The 16,693-nt window shown below is 40.1% G+C and overlaps 1 protein-coding gene across 1 annotated transcript in view; it reads left to right on the top strand.

Moving 5' to 3' along the window:
- Window positions 1-14,086, top strand: part of march11 (membrane-associated ring finger (C3HC4) 11) — a 16,447-nt gene extending 2,361 nt beyond the window's left edge. The window contains exons 3-5 of the mRNA XM_035670327.1: window positions 6,047-6,202; window positions 12,042-12,234; window positions 13,695-14,086. Coding sequence (XP_035526220.1) covers window positions 6,047-6,202; window positions 12,042-12,234; window positions 13,695-14,017 — 672 coding nt within the window. The 3' untranslated portion in view covers window positions 14,018-14,086. The remainder of the gene's footprint in view (window positions 1-6,046; window positions 6,203-12,041; window positions 12,235-13,694) is intronic.
- Window positions 14,087-16,693: the final 2,607 nt, after the last annotated feature.

Here is a 16,693-nt window from a genome sequence, read left to right as displayed (position 1 = left end):
TCTCTCTCTCTCTCTCTCTATTGTAATCAGATTACAAGTCCTGGTTTTGTGAATGATGAAAGTTGATGTAAATGGGATGAAGGTGAGGGCGCAGTCCTCCCAGTATACTGGACGCTGATTGGCTGACAGCAGCAACTCATCTAATTAGATCGAGGTAAACCCGCTGAGTAGAGGCTCAGCTCACATCCTGGAAGCTCAGCTGGACGGGTTTCAGTGAGCAGCAGAATAAATGGAGCTAATGAGAGTAAAACCCTCTGTGATTGGACAGAAGTTCCATTCTAACTGCTGCAGTGACTTCAGCACCACGGACAGCGCTCACATCAGCACTTCCAGGAGTGAGCTCTGGGGGCCTTCAGGGTCCCTGGGGGCCCCTCAGAAGGCCCCCAGCATAATGAGGAGCATCAACATTTTACTCAACAGCTGAGTTACTCTGCTCTGCCACATTTCAGAGAGAAATATTGCTGTTTACGCAGGGACATCTCTCTGAGAGCTGCTGCTTACTTTACAGATTTTGGTTGTTTTCTAAATTATGAAACATTGTTTTGAACTAAAGTAAAGCTGCAACGATTAATAGATTAGTTGTCAGCTATTCAATTAATCGCCAACTATTTAAATAACTGATTCATCGTTTTGAGTCTTTTTTTTTAAAGAAAAATTGTCTCAATTCTCTGATTTCAGCCTCAGATGTGATACTTTCTTTAGTCCTCTATGACAGTAAACTGAGTATCTTTGGGTTGTGGACAATACAAGGCATTTATGGATTTTTACGTTGAGCTTTGGGAAACAGTGATCAGCATTTTTGACCATCAACCAATCAACTAATCAATTAAAAATGACAGAATGTGTGTTGATTTCTAAAGCTTTCCTGCTGGACACAAGATGCCTCCTCCTTCACTGTAAAGTCTATTCTCAGTGTGGGAGCACTGGTGGATCACACTGTAGAAGTTACATACTGGACCAGGAGTGACTTCCTGTACTATTTCTGTCATAAATCATGCTTGTAGGCCCCACCCCTTAAAACCAGATGTTCAGTGAGCTTTCCACTTTCAGCAGATGAATGTGAACATCTGTCTAGTGTCGACCTCTGCACAGACATCACTCAAACATCACACTGTAGGAACAAGAAGTTATTTTAAGTAAAGGATGTGAGTCATCCATCTATTGTTACCTAATTAACTTTTAATAAAGTGCAACCAGCTTGGAAAACCTTCCTTACAGGCTGTAACTAAGAATGTCCTCATACAAACATTGGCAGCAACAGGCGACTGTATCAACTGCTTCTACTTCTTACACTTTCGGTGCAGCTAACATGGCATTGATCCCAATATCTCATCTTATTCCATTTAGCTGATGGGCACTTTGAACCTCTCACTGATCTCCAGAGACACCCAAACCTCACTTTTGTAAGCACTGACTTTGGGTAATAATATTAATAAAATCAAATCAAAAGCTTTCCATGAGTTTTCCAAATACAATGATAGTTGCACAACCGCCCACAGCTTCAGCACCAAGGACAGCGCTACAGAGGCTGCGCTCACCTTTATTATATAGAACTGTTCACACGGCAACGTTTAAACAACACAGACATATGGAAGCCCCTTTCCACCAATGTGACAGAACAAAACAACATTCTGAAAGTCATTTTAATGAGAAACCTTCTCAAAGTAATGACTGAGTATCACAAATCCATCATTCAGTCTAATTATTGTGAGAAAGTTTCTCAGTATAATGACTTACAGAACCTTTTTTTACCTCGTCACATTGGCAGAAATGGGGTTTCACATATATACATGAAAACAATACGTATATGTGACACATCAATAAATAAAAGCCAATAGAAAAAATAAAATAAAATACAACACGCAGGAGAAAAATAATGTAAAAACCAATGATACTACAAGGCTATAATATTATTCCACTTAAATGCCAGATAATAAAGAATGGTCTTTAATTTTCTATATATATAGAGAGAGGCCAGAGGCAGTGAGTTCCACAGTTCAGGGGCATACAAGCACAAGGCACTCTCACTGGTACACTAATTGGACATATAAGGAACATTTAACAGAAAGGACCTCAGTGATCTGGCTGGAACATAAAATGAAAGACATAAACATGAGCCATAAAAAATATCTGCTTCCCACAATTTTCATGAACGAGATCTGTGTTTAAAATGTCCACAGCAACAGTGAGTGAAACACAAGAGGAAAGAATATAGATATAAGATATGAAAAACTTCACTAGTTGCCTAATGTGCAGATTTGTCCAGCTGTCTTTGATTTGTTGTGTGTTCTCAGTAAATTAAGACTGTTCAGTATAGTCAACACGCTTCAGCCTGTTAAGCTTCATGCACTCCAACAGAAGAACATTTAATGTAATCTTAAATGACTGTGGAAATAATTGCAATTAAATCATGAATGAACACAAATCACCACATTTTTAGCAAAACTACACATTTTGAGCAGTGTTTTTCCACGTTTCATTTACAGTAGCTCAGACACATGATGAGAACATAATCCAAGGATGATTGTGTTAATGTGATGAGACCAACACTACTGCACTGCTTCGTAAGGACTGACAGCTGATGTGACAGAACAGATTGATACCATTAAACTTAATGGATGAATGAAATTAGGTTGCACTTCCCTTTAGAGGGTGAACATTTTCTTCCCACTTCCTCTACTTTTCATATTATTCAGCTGATACTTGAAAATTGTCACATTTTGTGCATTAAATTCTGTGTTATATGGCAATGCAAGTTAATTTCAAGCACAATGGCAAAATGGCTCCTACATAATGTGAATGAATGCATTAAAATACAATAAACAGGAAAATTGACGTCTGAAACTGACTGAAAACCAGAATAATGGAGACAAAACACATTATATTATCATAACTAGTGCTTTTTATTCCTTTGTAGAGTCATATTTTCCCTTCAGTTGTCAGCTGTACAATCAATACACAGCCACATCCATCATATCAGAAGTGGATGACTGGATCATAATTTATGTATAATAAACGTAATCACCAAGTGATGAATCAGTCTAAGTGTCTGCACGTCTTCCTGGAGGTGGATGGACAGATGTGGACCTGCAGGGACAAATGGACACTCTGTCCGCCAGTCTCTGAAATCTGACACTCTGCAGGCCCGTTTGGATCGTGACAGCGAGGCTCGATGAGGGACGATTCATCCTCGCCAGAGCTTAAGGGAAAGAGAGGAGTCAGGGCAGTAAATGCCTAAGTGAATATCCTGTCTTCTGAACGTGGGCTATAGCCTATTAGCAGGGCTAATCTAATAGCTCTGCCTCCGGGTCCAGACTGATATTTGATTTTGATACAAGGCCGCAGGCAGGGAAAAGCTTACCAGTTATCAAGAAGATTGCAAAACAGAAATTTGACACTTAAAATATTCACGTCTGGGCAGATAGAGTCAGAATGAGATGTTATTTAACACCAGAAGGCACATTTCCTTTCACAAACTGCTGCTGGATACACAAAACCGAAACAAAAATCTAAACTGTTATGGTAGTTCATTATTAACTCAAGGTCCACTTACACACTTTGTCTGCAGCCTCAATCACAGCAGATTTGCTTAGTTGTGATCAAACTGTATGAACTACGTTAGGACTTCTTCGTTTGTTTGTTTAAGATCATTTTGTATTATAGTCCTTTATTTGACAAAACAGTCCCAACTCAAGGTCTGCTTACCAGATTGTTTCAAGCAACTGCATTGCAAGCTCTATGTGCTGATGAAGACTGTGAGGTCTGGTTGAAAGTGGACCTTGAGTGCCGATTGGCGTGTCAATTATCACAGTATCTAATCAATAATCCTACTGTCTGTTTTCCATTGCTGCATGGCATGTTCTCTCTGCTGATGAAAACCATGTAACATGAGTCAAAATACTACATCTCTTTATCAAAACAGTCTTAATTCAATGTCCAGTTAGCTTTGAGGAGCTTATAACTACATACAAACTTCATACACTGATGAAGACCATGGGGTGCTGTTGTGAGCACTGTAAAAAGATAGTAAGTTGACTTTGAGTGATTAGATATTAAATTATTCTTTCAAAGTTAAGAATGAACTTTCATGCACAATACTGTGTTCTGATTGCGGCGTCCTGGTGGTTGACTGCTTACACAGTGTGTAACTGCACTGTTACCAGTTTGATTCCAGACCAGGTCCCTCCCCCCCTCTCTCTCCCTGTTTCCTGTCTCTCTATCCTGTCATAAACAAATAGATGGATATATTATAGTTCTATTAAACACTTCACTCAAATTCTTGTTGACCTTCTGGTTCACTCCAGAACCCCATTGGTCTTCCTGCTTGTAAAATAAGTGGAATGTTTTCATCAAACGTCCCCTTAGAGAATTCAGAAACATATTAAAATTGTCCTTGATGTAGGTTTTTATCAGTCATGGCTCCAATGGATAGCTGATAGTTCATTCAAGCGGAAGCCTCTGAGGTCCTTTTAAACCCACAAGGTTAATATGACATGATGAAAAACGAGCTCCCTGACCACTGACCTTAATATACTATTAATATGCCACTCACAGCCCAGCCGGCAGGTCAAAGCTACAGTAATGGCTGCTTGAGGAATGCCTCGAGGAAGGAAAAAAACATCCGAACAAATAGATACGGCTGTAATGATTAATGTCATACTGCAACTCGCCGTTAATATCTGCGAGCGTTGTAGCTTTGAGAAATGATCATTGATCTGAGCGATGCTGTTGAAGCCCTGTGGTGAACAAGTCTTTGATGTACGACCGGCTGGGAGAAAAGGCCAAACCGAGGCTTGAAAACACGGATTTCTAGATGATGGGAAAGTTGACACATAGACCTTGAAAATGGATTTATGATTAATACTGTAGTTCTAATATCGACCCAAAAGCAGATAGTTTCTCTCTATTCCTGAAAAGATTCTGGGGTTTAGTCTGTCACTGGTATTATAGTGTTAAATGTGTGTGAAAGAAATCTTCTTTACAGCTGTCCCAATGATGAAATAGGCAGAAATCTGCTTCCTCTATGCTGATTGTTGAAGAGTTTGAATTCATCCAGATCAGTTCAGCAGTTTGCTTTAGTTTTTATGTTTCAGTATATATTTGTGATATACGTATTTTGGGCTATAAAAAGAGTATAGCTACCAGCTTGCTGATGTAAAGCAGGTACTATGTTTACTATTGGTTTATCGTGTTGGTATGATAACGTTTGCAAAAATGCAAAAGTACAGCTGAGGCTGATGGGAATGTCCTGATTATGATGCTAGAAGAAAAATCAGAGGTTGACCAGTTTTTATAATTCATTCTTAGTTGTATATGATTGTCACAGTTTCAAAGCAATCCATCTAACAGCTGTTGAGATATTTCAGTGTGAACCAAGCAACAACCTCCATGGCTGCAAATAAAGCCAAAAAACGATGAGTCAAATCAGTCAAAGAGTTTTTTTCATACTGTACCATGTTTTGATGGAGGTCAATGGCTGTCCTAAAGTTAGTGTCCTTTGTGGTTTTTAATGTGACCAGTCCAGGGTGCACCTTCCTCTTTCCCACCATGAACTGGGATGTGCTTTAGCCCCAAGGACCTTGCATGTAAGATGATGGATGTTGTGCTTTTTTGTCTCGTTTTAATAGATTCTGTCTTTTTTATATTAAGAACAGGGAAGGAAATGTTGAAGAAAATATTGGAAGAACACATGATAATCTAAAACAGTACAGCAGGCTTTGGGGAATGGTTTGGTCTTTTAAGAGAACCTAAAGAGAATATGACTTTTACTGACCTCTTATGGTGATCAGCAGATTGACTTTTCACTTGTTAACTTGATGTTAAGCCTTTTAAGGTGTAATGTATAAACCTCAGCATCTGGACAACGAATGACAAAAAAGCATAGTGAGTTATATATTATGCTCACGACAATGGGAAAGGAATACTTTCTTATTGCTTCATTATAGTATCTTATGTGTCGTTGTTTTGTCTCCTCCAATGTATTCCGCCACTTGTACCCCCCCATTTAATGCTCTTATTTGACCTTTGCCCTCTCTCCGCTCTCCAGGGCGACCTGTTGAACCCGTGTCGGTGTGACGGCTCAGTGCGTTACACCCACCAGCACTGCCTGCTGAAGTGGATCAGCGAGCGAGGCTGCTGGACCTGCGAGCTCTGCTGCTACCGCTTCCACGTCATCGCCATCAACATGAAGAGACCGTGGCAGGTAAAGTACTGCAGAAGGGCTGGTTTTCACAACCGCTGCGTTGACCTCAAATTTCACGGGTTAGTTTCTGTCTCTGTTTAAAATTGCCTCAGTTCTACTGTCACCTGTGGAAACACACACCTACTCACCTTTAAAATACTGGCTAATGATATCTTTGGCATCATTTTGTCCAACTAAAGTACTCGAGTCCACACCTCTGGTCATTGCTCAAATGACCTAAAAGACCATTTTTCTGATCTGCTGCCCCAACAGGACCTCATCATCATGTCTGTGAATACCAAAACTATCACAAATGGCTGTTCCAAGATATGATTACAAGATGATGTATCTTTTCTGCACTGTCACCTCTATGATTCAGGTTGAACTGAGTCAACTAAAACCAATCGGTTAAGGTTCAAGAAAGATGCTGACCATGGTTAAAAAGAAGTCAGTGTTGACTGTTGGAAGGTCTTTGATGAAGGTGCTCCGAGGTAATATATGTCTGAACAATGGCTGCTGTTTCACTTCTAATCATATCCCTCCACAGTCAATAAGTCTGGTTCATTTTGATGATTTTCAGTTGGGTTTCTTCTTCTTCTTTCTTTTCAATGCAAGGTGCACAGAGAAAGGAGTTGGAAAGAGTTCATAACACAGAGGCCGACTTTGATGATCTGGTGCCTCTAAGCTTTGTCAACTAATAATTTTCTGTCAATGATTGCCTCCTTTATCCTGCATTGCTCTCCATAAACTCTTGAAACAGTTGTGCATGGAAGGACAACAGACATTTGTACTAGGTCACTGCTTTTGCCTATTTTAAAACTAATCTGTACACTACATGATGCTTAAAAAATGCTCTGTGTTTTGGGACTCACGTTGTTTGAAAATAGAGGTTTAAATGAGAAACTCAGAACTCATGGATATCATTATAACAGCGAGTATCCTTCCTCTTTTCAGATTTGTAGTTTAAATGCCTGAGAAGCAGTGTGACACCAAACTACAGCCATTATATTCTTTATGGCTTTTATTTTTTACTGCTTTTTACAGCCATAAACCTTTGAGGTTACAGTTTTCTCCCACCAAGCGTGCTCTCTAAATTATTATAGAGGCATTAACAAGAGATTGTTTTTACAATCTCTGATGCATCGACCCTCTGGTTAGATTTATGCTCAGAAATATTCACAGCTTCTCTGGTGGAGGAGAACAGCCGCATAGAGCTCAACTGGTAAAAGCAGTTTCACTGGCAAACTGACAACGAACAAACCCACCTGCGTCTGTCAGAGCCCTTGCAAAATGGTTCGCTTTAACTCAGTTTCAAAATCCAAATGTTGCAGTACACCTACTCTTTTTTGTACCCCTGGCCCACTAAATAAAAACCTTTTTAACTATGTAGAAATGTGGATATATCTAGCCTGGAATTATTCATTTCTCATTCCTCTCGTTCATTTTCAGTTTCCAAGGGACCAAATTAAGTCTTTTACACCAGTCCCCCTCAACACCAAGGAGCTTTATAACGGCTCATTGTTCAGCTCATTGTTTTGGTCTCACTGCCCACAACTTTGCTATTTTGATTCACTATCAGCTCTCACAGTGTCATTTTGGGCTACAGCAGGCAGACAAACTCAGAGATTAGCTGGTGAATATAGTGGAGCATTTAAAGAGCCAGATATTTCCCTCTGGAGTTGGTGAAGACCAAAAACAGCTAAAAGAGACATTGATCAGGTGGACACAAATATGACTCTAAATGTTTGGAGTTTCTCCATAACTGCTGGATGTGTAAATAATTAACTATTTGCTAAAAAAGTTGACTATACTATTGGTAGTCCTCACTCCGTAAAAATGGGCAAATACGTGGAGCGTGGGTGGAGCTGAGGCGGGCCGAATGAAGCCTGGGTACTGAAAACAGCTTAATTATGTATAACTTTAAGCCTTAATATCATTTAAATGGGTGAGTTATATAAAAATCCGCCCCCATACAGTTGTCACAAACTGTGAAATTAGTTATAGAAACCAAAACTGTTCTTTGTACCAGGCTGTAAACATTTATTTCTACTGTAACGTTGGACATTTTAAAGTAAGTAGTAAGTTAGTTGTTACTTCCTCAGAAGCTGCTGCTTGTTTCAGGACTTAGTTATTGCATGTTCTAAATTTGACCACTTTCTCATAAGGCATCCTTTATAAAGGGTTTATAAATTGTACCTGACAACTTAATTAACTAAAACTAAAAAGTCATTGAGAATAGAAACTTTTGGGTTGCCAGGTTGCAAAATATCTCTCTGGTTTGTGTTTGTCCTCCTCCACCATGACACCCGCTTTGTTCTTCTTTAATTGGCAGTCTTGTTAACAGAAAACATGAGACACAAAGAGGTGGTGTTGAATTTAAAAGATGTGAGCATTTAACAGGCAGGGTCTAATGAAAGATGCAATCAGGTTGCATTGTGGGAAGTGTAGCATTCAGTGTTTTTGAAGCTCCAGCTATTATGGGCTTCAAATCAGGATATTTCTACCTCTCGCTTTTTAAGATCTGTTTCTTGTGCATCGCTTTGTGGAAGTGCAACACAAAATCCCTTTGAAGCGGTTCTGCTCAACTAACATGCATCTAAAATATTGTAATAAAGACTTTATTTTTTAGAAAACACAGAAATAATGATGGTAGTTTTTGGTAGCTTGAGGCAAACGCAGCGTGGACTGTGAACCTGAGTGTTTGTGTTTCCTCTTCAGGTCTCTGCTGTCAGTTTGGAGCGTCAGGATTCCTTCTGTCCTCGTTTCCTCCAAAGCTGAACAGCCAGAGACTCCTGAAGCTTAAAATATCTGCATTCTGGATAGTTTCTCTCACTGAAGAACACTCAGGCTTTTGCAGATCTGTTCACTCCAGATGGGACTTGAGTCACTGGCAGACTGAACAAACACAGCTGAGGATTAGCAGAGCTCTACTTTCTCGTCCACTCAGTACCCCTAAAGTCTTTCCCTCTGAAACGAGCGCTGTGCCACCTCACAATCATCCTCTCAGCATCAACAATTTCCAAGTTCATCAAGTTTTTATTCTGTGCTTTCTCTCTGCTCTCATATATCTTATTTCTTCTTGTTATTGATTTGGCTCTGGTACACAACTTTGTTGTCCCCACAGCTTTTTCCTCCTCTTGTCCTCCTCTCTTACATTCCTCATGGCCTCTTTCCACTTCCTCTTGGCCTCCCTCATCTCCTTTTTAGAGATTTTGTCGTACTTGTAGCAGGCTTTCAGGGTAGTGTGAAACTGTCTGGTCATGATTTTGTGTTCCGGCTGCCTGCAGTAACCCGTCCTGTTCTGGTTGTAGTGGTTTTCCACCCAGGGGAGGGTCCCGCCAATCAGGCTGGTAGCCGCCTATAGGACAGTAGAGAGGAGAAGTAGTAGTAGTTTGTCTTTTGACTCATTAAAGATCCCCTCCACACCTATTAAGACACAAATCGTCTGCTTGGAACCCATGAAAGGCAGATCTTCATGTATTCAAAAAACATGTTTAAGTGTGAGGTAGCTCTTTAAACACACATCTTAGGATGCGTGTATCTCACCTTTAGCATCCGTCCAGCGGAGCTGCTCAGCAGTTTTCTGCAGTTGAAGGACAGTCTGCCCCACAGGTTTAGTACCTTCACAGACGGAGACATAAAGAGACCTAATCAAACAGATTTAACCTCAGATGAAAAGGACAAGTCCCTACTAGGACTAGTTACACACTTAACACCATTTCACATGTAAATAAATCCACATTTGAACTTTTTAACTGACAGATGGCATTAACTTCAGGAAACTATTTCTGATCGGTATCTTCGTTGCTTTATCTGGATACTTCATACCTCACTGATGATTACAATACGTCTACCTGAGTTGCACTTGCTATTAAAAATAGTTAAATTAGATAAAACTAAATACAAATTTGGTGTGTGTGTGTAGTGTTGGGAAGCTACTGTGAAAGCTGCCAACTACTTCACACTGGAAGAAGTGAACTACAGCACTGGTTCCCAACCTGGGGGTCCAGACCCCCACCAGGGGTCACCAAAGCTTTACAGGGGGTTGCAAGGCCTTTCATGATTTTAGGGGTGTAAGAAAGCATTTTTTTTATACCTCAGCATTTCATTTATTTCTAAATAAAACAGTTTTAATAATATAATATATTATAATATAATATAATTAATATCTTTTTCCTGTCACATTGGCGGAAATGGTCTTCCATAAGTTTCAGTATCTAACTGTATAAAAAAAGTGAAAAAAATGGAACTACTTGAATCATTGTGCAGATGTTGAACAAGCAGCCAGCTGTTAGTTAATCAGGGTGCAGTTCACCGGTGCAGCAGCGGTTAGTGGTCGCACTCTCTGTCCGTTTTACCATCTGTGGAAGTTTGGATGGATGGTGGATGATGGATGATAGATGGATGGATGATGGATGGTGGATGATGGGTGGATGATGATGGATGATAGATGGGTGGATGATGGATGATAGATGGGTGGATGATGAATGGATGATGATGGATGGCGGATGGCGGGGTGCGTGCGCCGCGCTCTCTTTATCCCAGCCTCAGATGATGATGACGGCCACTGATGAGGAGGCAGCTCCGCTGAGTCAGACTAACATTAGGTCTATTACCGGTGATACAGATGAACACAGCTGGCTCCACTCGGTGTCTCCTGTGTTCCGGATCTCTCAGCTCGAACCGGTGGATTCGGTTCCTCTGTGACGTCTCAGCGTTGCGTCACCAGCCTGTCGGTTTGAATCGATTTTCAAGTTATTGCGAATATTTGTTTATTAGTTTGATTCATCTTGTTTTTATCTTTAAACCTTATTTTTAACACGTGTATTATTTTTGTAGTAATATTCTTTTTTTGTGCCTGGTCTAATTAGTCATTCTCTTTGTTGGGTAAAGTTATGGGAAAACATCTAAAAGTGTCCAACTGTATGATAAACTCTTTAAAGTTTTTTGTTGTTTTTCTTCATAGTTTTATATTAATTATGTTTATTTAACCATTACATTACAAACATTACTGATACAAACAGACTCAGAACATTAGATTGACATAATAACAGTATTTTGGGTCCATTTTGTTGACACAGCACAACCTGACACTGTGACAGTAATCCACAACCACCAACCTGAGCGCTCTGCACGGTTCCAACTGGAGATATCTTGGATTTAAACAGTTCAGCGACTTTCGGACAAGCAACAGAATGTTAACGCTGATTCTGAGAGAAACTGGTAGCCAATATATTGATCGGAGAACTGGACTTATACTTAGAGGTCCTTGTCAAGTTAAGCAGAGTCAGCTCCTCTCATTGTACTATAGCACAGATTGCATCATTAACTGTATGCAAGAGGGCTATATGTACTTAATATATACATACACATACACTTCTTGCATACAGTTAATGGAGGACGCACTGAGGGAATGTATGATGTATATCTAAATGGTGTCTGTTGCATATGTCCTTAATGCCTTTACTTGTGAATGATTTACTGATCCATCATATCAACATGCATGCATTGATATTTTAAAATGTATAGGATACTGAACCTATACTATTCATAACTGTTCATATATATATATATACAGCTCATATATTTTTTATTGCTATTATTGCTATTAATAATAGCATTATTAACTTTTTTCAGGCTACTCTAGAGATCCTATCCCAACTTTAAATAGTGATGACACACTGGCTTATTAATGCAGTGGATGGTAATTGGAGAGTGAAATTATTTCCATCCAGTGACCCTGTAACAAACGACTGATGAGTCCACCCACAGAGTTTTCTTAGAAGTTTGAAGGCACCGACAAACCACCGATATTTTGCCATCAGTGCATTTTATGTATGGGCCTGTTCTCTGTGTGCAGTGGCAGCCCATCACCATCACCCTGGTGGAGAAGGTGCAGATCATCGCAGTGTTCCTGGGCTCTCTCTTCCTGGTGGCCAGTATCTCCTGGTTGCTGTGGTCAGCCCTCAGCCCGCAGGCCATCTGGCAGCGCCGCGACGTCCTCTTCCAGATCTGCTACGGCATGTATGGCTTCATGGACCTGGTCTGCGTAGGTGAGTCTGTGAGCTGTCATAGCTGTTATAGTGTTCACTGTTTGGGTTCATTGTATAGTTTATCAGTTGTTCTCTACTGTTATTGTTATGCAATGAATAAAATATGGAATATCCGTAATAAATATAATTTAATCAGAGGTCATCAGCTTACTAAATGATAAAAAAGAGGTCCCTTAAGGAAAAGGGTTGGAAACCACTGCTCTAGTGCAGGGTTACCCCTAGGGGTACTTTTGGTTGTGCTGTGTTGTACGTCTTTATACGGGAATGGGTTTTTTTTAATCAAAAATGTTTATCGCTGGTCAGGGGGTAATTAAGGAAAACATATTTCAAAGGGGTAACATTCATGAAAGAAGTTTGGGAACCACCGTACTAGTGCGAAATCTAGTAGCAGTTTATATAACATAGAAAGAAAACGTGTGACAGAGAAATGGTCCCAGGTCTAACAGATATCTGAAAATATTAAACTATGAAAAGGATGAATTCACATTCTTTCTCTTCTGGTTAAAAAAAAGCAAACTGCTGAACCTAGACTTGTTAATCTACTCCAGGTTTTTCAAGCCTCGGTTGTGTTTGTGAAATAGAAAGAAAAGGATGATTTTCTTTCCGTCTCCGTGTCTTCCGTGTTACATAAGACACAATCTATAGCACAGATGGAGCAAAGCTTTAGTTCAGGCCGAGCACTGAAGTTCCAGCTTGCGTTAGTTGACTGACATTAGCTCCTTCATGAATGCATCACCGTCATTCATTGGCTGAATCGCAGGCTGTTTGACTGCCAGACTGTCAGTATCCGACCATGTTTGTAACACCGTGGGATACAACTTGAGCCCTGTTTTCTTTCGTCCATATTTGTTTACTTTTTGGCTAATTGTGCTACATTGACAGTATGCTGAATTAGCTACACATAGCTATCGCTGGATCCCTTTGATACTAAAGAAAACTTAAAATCATAATGATCCTCAGGCAAGTTTGTTAATCTCAGTGGTCAATGAACTTTATCCTTAATGAGTCAAAGGCCTCAAGAACTGAAATCCTTTGCCACAAATAAAATGTAGGGAATAAAGTAATTTTATTTCAGTGGCACATTAGTATTTTTTCTAGCAAAGTAGGTTTTCTCTAACTGTTTTTTTGAGTGTCTTAATAATCAATGCAAAAGTTTCACAAATCTGAAACAAAGATTTTGGGCTCTTAATTCAATATTCAGTACCTGGGAGGACGCCAACAAATACTGTCCCCTTAGGTTTCCCTTGAACCAGTGAACAAGCAGTTGAGTTCACGCTTAGTCTTCCTCTAAAGTCACTCATAGAACCTGTCTTATCTGGAAACTGTTTAAAGATGTTCTTAGAAGTGGTGTTCAGAATATTTCCTGGAGTTTGAAAATTACCTTTTGATGAGACCTAAAAATGTGACCACATCAGAGGATCAACATTTGCTTGCGTGTCCATCTTCTGTCCCTGTACCAGGCTTGATCGTCCACGAGGGGGCGGCGGTGTACAACGTCTTCATGCGCTGGCGAGCCGTCAACCTCCATTGGGATGTTCAGAGCTATGATAAGGCGAAGGACATGGAGGAGACAAGCACTGGCCATTCCTCGTTGTCCCCCAGGACGCTTTGGTTGCCTCTGGTCACCTTTGGGTCCAATGGACCCTTGCACCCCACTCAGCTGGGGCCGCAGCCATGGACCTGCCTCTGTTTGGCCCCTTTCTGCCCCAGCCTGTTGCCCCGTAACAACCTCAGTCAGGACAGTGACTCCGGAGAGGTCGTCATTCGTGTAACGTCAGTGTAACACCAGGCGGTATTTATGCAGGAACAAAACATCTGATGGTTTACATGATGGAAACAATCTGAGCTCCTCTGGAAAGTTTAGCATATTCCATAATGTGATTGGGTTTTTTTGCTGATTTTGCTGTTACGAAATGTTTATCTGCTGAGTTAGAATGGTTTGTCTGCCTTGGGGCCGGTCCTCAATACAATTATTCTCAGCATAGACAGACATGAACTAAACTCACCTCCACACTTTCCTTTTTACAGGATAATTGTGCAGCATTCATGTCACATGGGACAGAAGGTAAAAGTTTTCATGGTGGTTTAGGGCTCAGTGCATGGTCAATGTGGCACTATATCCCTTAAATTTGGCTTTAATTACCTTGACACATGTGCTTTTTCAAGCACTCCTGCATTATTGAAGTAGAATATATGGGAGCCATCAGAAAAATCTGTTTCCCAGTCCTATGAGTGAACTGGTTGTTATCAGTAGACTTGTGGAGACTAAAAATAACTCTTAAATTGGCACATTTATTTGATCTACAAGCTGGTTATTGCAGGAGTAGCCACATCAAATAAGGACTGATGTGTGTATCTTCACATATTCTGGTACCATAGTTTCCTATAATTGAAAGGAGGTGATGTGTAAATTTATAGCACGGTTCCTAGGAAGAACTGTAAATTGGGAACATGAAGACGTTCAATTGGTACACCTCCAGTTTCCAATAATAGATAAATAATGAGTGAAAAGTTTTATTTGGGTTATTTTAAGGAAATTCTTAACAACAGAACTTGGTCTCTAATTTTCCTTGTAATTAGCGCCAAATTATTAAAACATTACAAGCCTGTAAAATAAAGTAACAAATATACATTATAGACTAAAGGGCTAAAGCCATGCTAGCAGCCTAGTGAGCTTGTAATAGTAATTACACATTATAAATTGTTGAATGGCTGTAAAATGGAGCATATCTAACATTCTTAGTGGTGCAAAAATCTGTCTTACCTGGACTTTGTCAGGGTGTTTAGATTATTTTTGAATTTGAGTGGTAAACTATTGCACATTTACTTGATGCACATTTGTTTGTGGCATCCCAAAATTAAAATGAGGCAACAACTTTTCTATTTGAGTCCAAAAACATTTCAACTTAAACACAATCCGTAGGTGCAAACGATCATCATCCTGGGCATCGGCAGAAGTAACATATTTGAAACTGAACGCTTGACAGTTACCTTATGGACCTTATGGAAAATTGGACCATTGACTTCACTTCTACTAACTAGCTTGCCGTTTACAAATCACCCCTTTAGCCAACACCGTGCAGCCAAGCCACAGCCAGCCAACCTCAGCTTAGTTTAGGCTACAGTTAACCAGTTGGATTCCCCTGCCGCGTATTGCTCTTGGCTAGTAGAAAGCAACTGTTAGCTTTGTACTAAAATCAACACCATTAAATAGCTACCTGCCAATTTGTCCGCATTATTAAGAAAGCTAATGTTATCCAGCTAAAATAGTCTCATTTTTTAGGTTGTGTTACAACCTGTTCACACGTTGGCAATAAAAGGTAAACGGTCATATTGCGGCTGCAGGATTATTATTATTATTATTATAAAACTGGAGCAGACTGAACTCACACACATACACACAGGGGCATTTCCAGACTTGACTGTGGTGGCACAAAAGGGGCACTGATTTATGCAGCGGTGACATGAAGCATGTGTCTCAGTTTTCCTGTCATTCCCAATTGATGCAATTCCAACACTGTTTATGGACCCCAGTCTGTACAAATATTCAAGTACACTAGGCGGAAATAACATATTTATACCAGATTCAATTGCCCCAAAACTGCATGAGATTAGCATAAAGTGGGTATCTCTACAAAGGGGAGACTCGTAGGTACCGATAGAAGCCATTTTCATTCAGATATCTTGAAGTGGTCAGAGGTCAAGGGATCCCTTTGAAAAGAGCCCTGCCAGTTCTTCCATCACTGAAATTTAGCCTAACTTTGGAGCGTTATGTAGCCTCCTTCTCAACAAGCTTGCATGACATGGTTGGTACCAATCAGGTCATATGATACTAGCTTCAAAACGAAGCCTGATATGAATGTCTCAAAGACATTGTCGAGTGGAAAAGGTAAAGATAATGGTGTTAGTGCCACCCCAGGTTCCCCCTCTGGAAACACCCTTGCATACACATGGTATATTTATTTGACCTATATGAAAACAATAAGTTAACTGTTCCTAGCAACCTCTACTACAGCTTCTGTACCCATGACATTGGTGGGTATTGATTGGTTAGGGAAAACCAGGCTAACTGTAGTACATTGGATACAGCTAATATCTGTACTGTAGCCTTCACTGGCTGTACTGAAAGAGTTTTTATAGCTTCAAATTGGATCTTTCCAAAACTGCTGAGCTACAGAGAGCTTTGTATCTTTCTCACTGTGTGTCCTTGAGATAAACCTGCTTTATGTTTTGTACAAATAAATCTTACCTTTTTGAGGACCAGATCTTTTCCAGCAACCATTTGACGGAGGAGGATCAACGGAAGACAGATTGCAAATGAGCACAAAAAACCCTGATGTCAGAAGGATATTGAGGTGTTCACACAACGAAGCAGGCAGCAAATATAGACGTTTTTGAAAGTCATTCTAACTTGATCCTCAGATGATTTGAGCCGGTATAAATACTACACTTGAAAATT

Source organism: Morone saxatilis, unplaced genomic scaffold (assembly GCF_004916995.1).
Source record: "Morone saxatilis isolate NCDOM2014 unplaced genomic scaffold, NCSU_SB_2.0 Contig23, whole genome shotgun sequence".
Lineage (NCBI taxonomy): Eukaryota > Metazoa > Chordata > Actinopteri > Moronidae > Morone > Morone saxatilis.
Note: the sequence above shows the minus strand (reverse complement) of the source record. Positions and strands in the feature narration are given on the sequence as shown.